Genomic DNA, 12,028 nt, shown 5'->3' with positions numbered 1-12,028 from the left:
ATAACAAGAATAATAATTAGAGTGAAAAAGAGCAATTGAAGTAAAAAAGAACACTGGGTACCTTTGTCTGTTTGTTTCCTTCCCCTATTTTTCTACTCATCCATCCATAAACTAGACAAAGTGGAGTGTGGTCCTTATGGCTTTCCCAATCCCATTGTCACCCCTCATAAGCTACATTTTTATACAACTGTCTTTGAGATTCATGGGTTCTGGGTTGTAGTTTGATAGTTTCAGGTATCCACCACCAGCTACCCCAATTCTTTAGAACCTAAAAAGGGTTGTCTAAAGTGTGCATAAGAGTGCCCACCAGAGTGACCTCTCGGCTCTTTTTGGAATCTCTCTGCCACTGAAGCTTATTTCATTTCCTTTCACATCCCCCTTTTGGTCAAGAAGATGTTCTCTGTCCCATGATGCCGGGTCTACATTCCTCCCCGGGAGTCATATTCCACGTTGCCAGGGAGATTCACTCCCCTGGGTGTCTGATCCCACATAGGGGGGAGGGCAGTGATTTCACCTTTCAAGTTGGCTTAGCCAGAGAGAGAGGGCCACATCTGACCAACAAAGAGGCATTCGGGAGGAGGCTCTTAGGCACAACCATAGGGAGGCCTAGCCTCTCCTTTGCAGCAACCGTCTTCCCAAGGGTAAAACTTATGGTAGAGGGCTCAACCCATCAAACCACCAGTCCCCTATGTCTGTGGTCATGTTAGCAACCATGGAGGTGGGGTAGGCGAATACCCCTGCATTCTCCACAGGCTCCTCAAGGGGGCACTACATCTTTTTTTTTTTTTTTCCTTGTTTGTCTTTTTTCTTTTTTTTTCTTTTTTTTAACTTTCCCTTCTTTTTTAAATCAACTGTATGAAAAAAAAGTTAAAAAGAAAACAAACATACAATAAAAGAACATTTCAAAGAGACTATAACAAGGGAGTAAGAAAAAGACAACTAACCTAAGATAACTGCTTAACTTCCAACATGTTCCTACTTTACCCCAAGAAAGTTACATAATATAGCAACATTTCTATGAACTTGTTCCTACTATATCCATCAGAAATTAACAGACCATAGTCATTCCTGGGCATCCCCAGAACATTAAATAGCTTATCTGTTCTTCTTGGATTATTGTTCCCCCTTCATTAATTGCTCTCTATTGCTAGTTCCCCTACATTCTACATTATAAACCATTTGTTTTACATTTTTCAAAGTTCACATTAGTGGTAGCATATAATATTTCTCTTTCTGTGCCTGGCTTATTTCGCTCAGCATTATGTCTTCAAGGTTCATCCATGTTGTCATATGTTTCACGAGATCGTTCCTTCTTACTGCCGCGTAGTATTCCATCGTGTGTATATACCACATTTTATTTATCCACTCATCTGTTGAAGGACATTTGGGTTGTTTCCATCTCTTGGCAATTGTGAATAATGCTGCTATGAACATTGGCGTGCAGATATCTGTTCGTGTCACTGCTTTCCGACCTTCCGGGTATATACTGAGAAGTGCAATCGCTGGATCGAATGGTAACTCTATATCTAGTTTTCTAAGGAACTGCCAGACTGACTTCCAGAGTGGCTGAACCATTATACAGTCCCACCAACAATGAATAAGACTTCCAATTTCTCCACATCCCCTCCAGCATTTGTAGTTTCCTGTTTGTTTAATGGCAGCCATTCTAACCGGTGTTAGATGGTATCTCATTGTGGTCTTAATTTGCATCTCTCTAATAGCTAGTGAAGCTGAACATTTTTTCATGTGTTTCTTGGCCATTTGTATTTCCTCTTCAGAGAACTGTCTTTTCATATCTTTTGCCCATTTTATAATTGGGCTGTCTGTACTATTGTCATTGAGTTGTAGGATTTCTTTATATATGCAAGATATCAGTCTTTTGTCAGATACATGGTTTCCAAAAATTTTTTCCCATTGAGTTGGCTGCCTCTTTACCTTTTTGAGAAATTCCTTTGAGGTACAGAAACTTCTAAGCTTGAGGAGTTCCCATTTATCTATTTTCTCTTTTGTTGCTTGTGCTTTGGGTGTAAAGTCTAGGAAGTGGCCGCCTAATACAAGGTCTTGAAGATGTTTTCCTACATTATCTTCTAGGAGTTTTATGGTACTTTCTTTTATATTGAGATCTTTGGTCCATTTTGAGTTAATTTTTGTGTAGGGGGTGAGGTAGGGTTCCTCTTTCATTCTTTTGGATATGGATATCCAACTCTCCCAGCCCCATTTGTTGAAAAGACCATTATGACTCAGTTCAGTGACTTTGGGGGCCTTATCAAAGATCAGTCGGCCATAGATCTGAGGGTCTATCTCTGAATTCTCAATTTGATTCCATTGCTGATCCATTTTTAATATCAGTTTTTTCCTGATGGAACATATAACATGAATTTGAAATGACCAATAACATTACATAAAACATATAAGTACAATGGGGGCACTATGATTTTTAAGTCATATTTTCCATTTCTTCATGACACAGCAGGTAAGAGAAAATTTTCTTTTGACTTTTTTCCTTTCTCCTTCTCTTATTTTGGGGGCCTTGTGATTCAACTATCAAAGCTAAGTACTGGTCTCAATTGCAACTACTTGCTGGCATCATATGGTACTTCAGTGCACATTAATATGATGTTAAATTTTTAATATGAGACAGAAATGAGACAACTTTTCTAGGCAATGTCAGTGAGTTAAAGAATTAACTGCAGCTTCAGGGGAGAAAACAAAAACAAAGCGTATTACCAATATGTTTACCAATATTACAGTCACCGTTCCTGCTGACGGAAGTATTATTTCCTATTGACCCTTTAGACTGAGCACCTTATTGTATTACTTAGGCTTTGATTTTTAAAAATTAATACCATGATAAATGCATAACTATGTGATTATACCAGGAATCATTGATTATTCACTTAGGATGGATTGTATAGTGTGTGAATAAAACTGTTTAAAAAATAAACGGGTATACAAGTGCTGGAGAAAATGTGGAGAGAGGGATGTACGTACTCACTGCAGGTGGGGAAGTAGAATGGTGCAGCCCATCTGGAGGGCAATGTGGTGGTTCCACAGGAAGCTAAGTATGGGGTTGCCATATGGTCTAGCAACTCTGTTATTTGTTGTATACTTGGAAGAACTGAGAGGGGGGGACACGAGTGGTCATTTGCACACTGGTGTTTGTGGCAGCAGTATTCATGATTTGCAATGGATGGAGGTGGCCTAAGGGTACATTGACCGGTGAGCCTAATGGTGAACTGTGGTGTATACATACAATAGAATATTGAGCTGCTACGAGAAGGAATGAAGTTGTGAGGTATGCGACAAGATGAATGGACCTTGATGACAGTAGGTTGAGTGAAATAAGCCAGAAATGAAAAGACAAACATTGTAATGCCTCACTAATATGGACAAATAATAATGTGCAAACTCTGAGAACTGGATCTGGAAGCATGGTTATTAGGGGAAGGCTTATGTAAAGTTCCCTAGATTGTAAGCTCTTATAGCAGTCACATCTATTCATGAGTTATAACAGTCATTTTTAAATGCTGAGATTCTGAGCTGTTTGTATGTGACCTCGTCGATCCCTGGAGTTTTGGGTGTCTGTGTGGCACCTGGGTCTTGGACCCCGACTTCGGCAGCTATGAGTGTTAGCAATGCCCCATGCAGAAACTGTTAAAGAGGCTGAAAAGGAGATCAGACTTCGATTGGAGATATGAACAAAATAGACTTGGTTGAGACTGAGGTAAATCAGATTAAAGGGTAGAGGATGATACTGTGTTTTAAAACTTTGGCTTCTATGTGGGACCAAAGGAAGAGATGTTTATTTGGTGTAAAATCTATATTTTCTGTAGCACACTATATAATTTAACTTGTATGTTCAGTTTACTCAAACACCATAATTACATGGAACCTTAAAGAGGGAGTGAGATCTGGTTAGTTTGTACAGGTTAGCATGAACCCCTAATAAATCCCAGAGTAATTTGGGATGAATGAAAAGTATTTGCAAAGCCCCCTTAAGGGACTGGGGGAAAATGTGGAAATATTAAACTTCCACACCTGGAGAATTACTGATATTCTCACAAGCATTGGGGACTACCAGTTTAGTAGGCCAAGCCCTCATTCTTAGGGCTTGCACTCATGAAGCTTGTTACTGCAAATGAGAGGCTAAGCCTACTTATAATTGTGCCTGAGTAACACCAAGAGAACCTCTTTTGTTGCTCAGATGTGGCCTCTCTAAGCAAACTTGGTAGGTACACTCACTGCTCTCCCCACTAAGTGGGACATGACTCCCAGGGGTGTAAGTCTCCCTGGCAACATGGGATGTAACTCCCAGGGATGAGCCTGGACCCAGCTTCCATAGGATTGAGAAAATCTTCTGGACCAAAAGAGGGAAGAGAAATGAAACAAATAAAGTTTCAGTGGCTGAGAGATTTCAAATGGAGTTGAGAGGTCATTCTGAAGGTTATTCTTAGGCATTATATAGATATCCCTTTTAGTTTTTAGTTTATTAGAATAGCTAGGAGGCAATATCTGAAACTGTTGAACTGCAGTCCAGTATCCTTGATTCTTGAAGATGATTGCATAACTATGTAGCTTATATGGTATGACCAAGTGATTGTGAAAACCTTATGGCTCATATTCCCTTTACCCATTGTATCAACAAATGAGGAGAAAAATGGGGACAAAAAGTAAATGAATAAAAGGGGGTGGGGAGGGGTATGGGATGTTTTGGGTGTTCTTTACTACTTTTATTCTTATTCTTATTTTATGTTTTTTTTTAGAGCAATGAAAACGATCAAAAATTGATTGTGGTGATGAATGTACAACTATATGATGATACTGTGAACAACTGTTGTACACTTTGGATGACTGTATGGTATGTGGATATATTTCAATAAAATTGCATTAAAAAAATTAATACCATGAAGAGAATCTCTCCTTTCCCTCCAACCTCTCATTTTCCTATTACTAATAAAAAAAAAATCACATTTCCTTACTGCCTAACTGAATTTTAAACGCTATAAATGCTACCCATAAAGAATTAGAGATTATTCAGCAAAAAACCCAAGTTGCTCAAGGCTACTTTGGTTAGGGTGCTACAGGAGAAACAGGGACCTCTCTGGATTTGGTCAGTAATTCCCTATGTCTTGGCAGAAATACTTATGTTTAACTTTGAATTCCAATCCCTTTTTCAGCCCTGACCAAAAACAAAACAAAACAAAACAAACAAACAAAAAAAAAAACAAGATGTTTGGGAATTTCCATGGGTGTTACAAAAAATGAAAACTGGGATAAATGACCCTATAAACCACTACTACCTAAGGAGGAGAAGGCAGGCAACCCAGATGGGGTACATATAGATGAAACACTACATGTAATCCAATGTAGGACAAGTGGCCTGATAATAGCGGAAGGAACAAGGAGTTTGGAATCAGACAGATTTGGATTGGAATCCTGGCTCTTCTTAAAAACTGCTTGACTGTGAGTCACCTAAATTTGCCGACCCCAATTTTTCTAAGGGTAAAACAGATACCTCCCGCTACTATACAAGGTTGTTTATGTATTAATTGAGATAATGTATATAAAGTCACTGAAAAAATTTTTGATATCTAGTAGGTACACAGTAAGTGGAAGCTATTAATACACTGTCACTTTAAACTACCCTAAATATTCCTTTCACTAGCCCTGTGAAGGCTGCACCATTGTTTAGGTCATCCAAGGTATAGACCTTATATTGCACAACTTTGGGAGCAGAATCCACTCAATCCTGGGATTTTATTCTCATTTTACAAATGTAGTCAATGGAGCTTTTAAAGGAGTAAAAGACTTGCATAAGATAACGTAAGTGGTAGCAAAGTTGGATCTTGAATCTCAGCCATCTGTCTCCAAAACCATTGCTCTACTCATAGGTATAAAGAGACTCAAGAAAATCCAATGTATTCCTTATTTTGTACTTATCTGGAACCTACAATTGCATGTGAATACTACATATGTTCACACATACCATTTAGGCAATCCCCTTGGATATGCAGATAGAATGGAAGGAATAATTTAAACTGACCTTTGACCTAATAATTCATGTATTCACTCATTCATTAATTCAAAAAATATTTATCTAATTCCTCCCAGATACTGTTCTAGAAACTGGGGACACAATAGTGCATAAAACTATCATAAAAACATAACCCCCACAGAGCTTACATTTTAATGGCTGGAGTCAGCTGATAAATGAAAAATTGATCTATATTGCATCAGGTAGTGATACAGCTTATGGAGAAATGGCAAAAACAGAGAAGGGGATAGGGAGTGTGCTAGGGAAGAGGGATACTTTCATTGATAAAGTAACATTTGAGCATGACTTGAAGGATGTGCGTATTGCAGGGACCATGGGGGCAGTTTGAGCTATATGGGTATCTGGGGAAAGAGCATTCCAGACAGAGGGAACAGCCAGTGCTAAGACCTGCCTGTCGTGTTCAGGTAGAAGTAAATAGGCCAGCATGGCGAGCAGAAAGAGACGAGGCTGGGTAGGGGTGTATGTGAAGGTGCAGGAGGAGCAGTCAGATGATGTAGAGCCTTGTGAGCCACAGTAGGGATTGTGGCTTGATACTGAGTGAAACAAATGCCACTGAAAGGTTTGAGGCAGGAGTACAAGAGCCAAGAATAAAAGCAGAGAAGTAGTTAGGAGGCTACTGTGGTCATCCAGGCAAGAGAGGATGGTGGCTCACACCAGGGCGATTTTGCAGGTAGTGAGAAGCAGTTGGACTATGAGATATATTCTGAAAATGGAATCGCCATAATTATTGAAAGACTGGATATGGCATGTGGGAGAAAGGGGAAATTAAAAAGAAAACAACACCAAAGTTCTTAGCCTGAGCAACTAAAAGGACAGAATTGCCATTTACTGAGATGGCAAAGACCAGGAGGGGCAGGTTTGTGGATGGATTAGCTATTTGGCATCAAAAGAAAATCTAAACACCAAAATCTGTATTCATAAGAATTCAAGGACTATTATACAGCCTTCTGAAATAGCTCTAAAATTCTCAAATCTAATGATTATTTATTTGGTAATAAAGACATTGATGCTAGAAACCTCCCAAAGAATTATATGTGACCTCATTTAACATCCAAATACTTTCTTTGCTGAAAATTTTCAGAGTTTCAGGCATTTCAAACTTCATTTGATGAATTCCATCCTATGACATCTCTTATATGATGTTACTTATTCTAATAAAAATATTCATAGCTCTTTCAAATATAGGCATAATACATACCATAACTATGTGAAATGTAGGCTAAATCAAACAATAAATACACACACACCTCATTCTAAGCTGTAAAGTGATACCCAGTTACAGAAAGGCAATTTTATTTCATAGGAAAAGGAAATCATATCACATCTGCTAGGAATTGTATCATGTCCCCACAAAAGGTAGTTCAGGTTCCAACCCCTGGTCTGTAGGTGTGTTTTTTATAAATATGTGTGGTTTTTTTGTAAAACTAAAGATGTTATTAGTTGAGCTGTGGCCAAACTGAATCAGGGTGGGCCTTCATCCTAAATGGCGGAAGTCCTTATAAGCAAAGGAAATTGGACACAGAAAAAAGCCACAGAGAACAGCCAGAAGCTGGAAGTCAATGGAACCCAGAAGAGAAAGGAGAAGATGCCTCCATGTGCACTGTCATGTGAGAGAAAAGTCAAGGAACCCCAAAGATTGCTGCCCAGCCAGAAGATACTGATCCTGGGATGATGCAAGCCTTCTAGCCTCTGAAACCAGGAGCCAATAAACTCCTTCTTGCAGTTAAGTCAACCCATTATATGGTATTTATATTAGCAGCAGGGAAACTAAAACAGTATTTGCTTCTAAAACTCTCTTCCTTACCATTTCTTAAGTAACCATAGAAGCTTGAAATATTCAAAATATCATTCGTAAGACTTTTCCCCTTATTGTGTACAGATTCCATTTTGAAGGTCCTGTTGAAAAAAATATTTAAAGGATATTGTCAAAGAAGTATGAAAAATATTTTGGGAAACTAAACTGAAGATTGGGTACATGCCCATCATAGCAAATTTGGGAATTGAACACAGATTATTTTTAGAAATATCTTCCACATTCATCTTTTTTGAATTTTATTTCTCTACTTTACTTCCACCTAAAACCTTAATCCCAATTTTATTGGGAATCATAGAATTGTCTCATGACACACTAATAGGATGGTTCTTGCTACTTTAGGTGACCTCTGTATATTGCAATAAATTTATGAATCTTAATATGCTGACATTTGCTAAAGAATTCTCCTGAGGTACCATCAAGGCCTTGAGAAGACAGGGCTTTATCTCAATGCAGGGATTCAATCATAGGTACTGGCAGCGATGTTCTCATAGGGAGATAAATCTTCCCTTAAAATTCAGTTAAGTTGTGTACCCAGTTGTTAGCACACAAGATACTTCTCAACTTTCAAAACCACAGTGAAATATTAGTGAAACGGCCTGTCCTGTTGGGAGGATTTGGTGTGACAAATCCAAGACACTTCATTTTGATTTTCTGAAAAATTATATTCAGGCTCTGACAGCAGATCAAACGTGTTTTGACTTATTTAGGGAAGCAATCTCCAATCCTGACACCTCCATTCTATAGCTTGTTTTAATGAAGAATTTCTTTTTTTAACTGCTAATGAATATGTGACATCCATTTAAAGTCTTGCTGAAAGCCTGCAAGCTCCTCTGAAGGGTACCTGGCACATCCTCTACTTCCTCTGTATCAGGAACAAACTCGTAATGAAAACCTCTGGCTAATGACAGCTAAGTTCCTCATCTGCTCTGTGGGATCACGATTAGGGGAACAAGTTTTTTCAAATTTGGCAGCCCAAGTTTTTAGGAATTTGAAGAAACCTTAACGATCACCTATTGCAGTCACCTCACTTTGTAAATGAGGTAAGTAAGGCTCAGAGGCACTGAGTAAGCAGCTCAAAGTCACATGACTAGTTAAACAACAAAACCAGGATACAATCCCAGGTCTTCAGATACCAGGCTGAGTATATTTTTTCACTATACTTTGGGTACTTCATAATATTCATAGTAAGTGAAAGGAAGAGACAAGGAAAAGAAGTTCTGAAATTGAAAAAAGATCTAGGCAGTTAAAATGAACAAAAGAATGGAAAATAAAGGAACATTAAGTGTATGAATCAAAGTATTTACAAGTCTCTGTTTTCTTATTATAAGGGTCACTGAACTGAAAATAGAAAACCCCATAACATAAGAGCATTATAGTGGAAGGAACGATAACACTGAATCTTATATGATCTGTTTAGACTTCCCATCAAACTGAAGGTTTGCTGAGGGCAGGAATTCTGATTTTTAAATACTGTCTGGCTTGGATATTCATTGAACTGAGCTCTTATCAAACAACAGAAATGTCAGGGATCATCAACCACAGTGTAATGGGAAGTTCAAACAGTCTCTTCTATAAAGGCTTTCTGATGGTTTCATCTTCCACTGGTTATTCTCCTTACTCTGACCATCTATACTACTTATCTGTACAACAAATAGTTTTTCTTCTTCCTTTATTTTATTTGTGTTTTCTACTAATTTCATGTATAAAATCCTTATCACACAAATCATAAAGTTATTTTATATTTTCTCTTTAGGCCAGTGCTAAGGACATAGGAGATGTTCAGTAAGTCCTTAATGAATTGAATTAATCAGACTGAAAACTTATACTGAATTTTAGCATTGGAGAAGGCATACACAGTGAGAGAGAAGAAATTAGTAATTATTCAGGCTCTGGAACTAGACAGCTCTGGATTAGTTCTGGATCAGCCTTTAATGAGCTAATAAGCTTAGGTGTGACACATTCTCTCCATAACCCTCAATATCCTCATCCATACTATCAGCATTTGTTGTGCATATTCAATGATGTCACATGTGTAAAGGGCATACACAGTGACAAGTAGATATTAAACTCTCAAAAATTATTAGTATTACTAAATTGTGCATTCAATAAATTAGTTACTGGAGTGCCTCTTGTATTTTAATATGACAAAGTATAAAGTAAATGGTATGATTTCAAAGAGAGAGAGAGAGAGAGAGAATCATTCAGCATCCAGAACAATGACTTTTCTTATACATTTCTGAAAGCAATAGATATTTGTTGAATGAATGGATTTTACAAGATATAGATTTATTGCCCAAATTATCCTCCAGTCCCAAAGAATTAAAAGGAAGATTTTTTTAAAATGTGTTTTGAACTAAAGGAGTTGTTGCATATATACCCATCATCAGAAGAAAAGAAGGGAGGAGGGAGGAAGGGAAGGAAGGGGGAAGAAAAGAAGGGAGGCAGATTAGAGAACTGAATAAGCATACAATGATAATTTTCTAATGTCCCAAATAAGACTAGTCAAAATCTTTAGTCATGGCTTACCTGTCAATTCCACAGGCCAATTCTAAAGGCATGTTAACTAACTGATTAATCAAAAATAGTCTGCCCAATAAATAAACTATAGTGTTGGACTCTTGCAGAGAATCGCAATTATTTTCAAGTCCTCTCAGCATCCTAACTTGGCCTGGAAGACTGGCTGTGTATTTATTTGACAAGTCCAAAACTTTTCTGGAAAATAAATTCACTGTTGAATAGTCTTTCTTCATGTCAGCATTGCATAAATCCCAGCCTGGAAGCATCAGTGAGAAGTGATCTTCATTTGAAGCAAGTCCTAAAGAAACAGGACCCTGAAGCTTTAAAATATTGAGATGCTTAATGCAGAGATTATCTAATTCTTTATCCACTCCCCATGGCAAAAGACAAGACAAGAGCAATTTAGCTGTGTCTATTGTGAGATTGGCATCAACTTTCCTTGATGGCTTAGAGTATGTCTTTTTGGAGCTCTTCACTTTCTTCTGCCTTTTAAGGCCATCATTTTCTTCTAAGAATTTGGTGGTGGTATCTCTGTGGACCAGGCTTTCACTAACAGACTTGGCTTGTGTCTCCACTGAGAGAGGACCACAAGCAGTTTTACTTCTTCTCAGCATCAGTGTTGTCTTCTCTACTGTGCTCCTGGCTCTTCTAAGGATTTCACTTCCATAGAATGAATTGGAAGGGTCAATATCACTGAGGCGAGTAGGCAGCAAAAGTTCAACAAGGATTTCCAGATCAAATAAAAGAATGTGAAAGCCAATGCTACTCCATTTTTTCTGCACAGGTAAGATATTAAAAGGCCCCGAGAAAGACTGGGCATCAGCAACCTAAGGGGAAAAAAATTTTATATGTCAAAGTTCTTGTTTAAGTCATTTTCTTAGACATATTAAAGTAACATAAAGTAAGATGACATCAACTTAGCATCTTTTGATATAAACTCTCATATCTTCTTATTACTATAGCCATGGAGACATACAACAAGGAAGAAGTAGGTTTGAAAATTAAGGATAACACTAGTTAGAATACTTGGAAGAATTAAGGGATTGCTTTAACAGGTTTAGCTCTCTAAATTTGTTTAATATTTTAAATAATTGTAAGTAACCTAAATGTTAATATCAGATTGGTCTTTTGAAAAAAAGGTTCACCTTGCAGACTTTTCATTTGTTGTTTCTCTGCCAAAAATGATTTATCCCCAAATACAGGCACCGTGGGTTCCCATACATCAATTATGCTCCTGCTCATTTATGAAGCCTTCCTAGGGTACACTAACCCATCACTCCACCCCTCACTCAGTATCTTCTTTCTTTTTCTTTTTTTATTTCTTAATACTTGGGGTTACCTTATATTATATGAAATATTTATTTGGTTAATGGATGTTTTCCCCACTAGATTCAACCACCACCTTGGTGGGGCTTTGGAAGTTTGTACATTGTTGTGTCCGTAATACTACAAAATGATGCCCCTCTATAGCATTATCAGGTGCTCAATAAATTTTTTAAATAAATTATTAGTATATTTATATAATGGAATACCATTCAAATATTTTAAATGGTGGCGTAAAACCATGTTTAATCACCTTTATGTAAAACTATGTGTATGTACAAAGTTATAGATATTTTTCCATATTGATATATATAAAC

General features: G+C 37.5%; 1 protein-coding gene across 5 annotated transcripts in view; it reads right to left on the bottom strand.

Moving 5' to 3' along the window:
• WDR72 (WD repeat domain 72) overlaps positions 1-12,028 on the bottom strand; it is a 237,577-nt gene that overhangs the window by 100,185 nt on the left and 125,364 nt on the right. For all 5 annotated transcript variants that reach the window (XM_037833922.1, XM_037833923.1, XM_037833924.1 and 2 more), the window contains 2 exons: positions 10,398-11,215; positions 7,860-7,951 (listed from right to left, as the gene is read on the bottom strand). In XM_037833922.1, coding sequence (XP_037689850.1) covers positions 7,860-7,951; positions 10,398-11,215 — 910 coding nt within the window. The remainder of the gene's footprint in view (positions 1-7,859; positions 7,952-10,397; positions 11,216-12,028) is intronic.

The sequence above is a fragment of the Choloepus didactylus genome, chromosome 4 (assembly GCF_015220235.1).
Source record: "Choloepus didactylus isolate mChoDid1 chromosome 4, mChoDid1.pri, whole genome shotgun sequence".
Lineage (NCBI taxonomy): Eukaryota > Metazoa > Chordata > Mammalia > Pilosa > Megalonychidae > Choloepus > Choloepus didactylus.
Note: the sequence above shows the minus strand (reverse complement) of the source record. Positions and strands in the feature narration are given on the sequence as shown.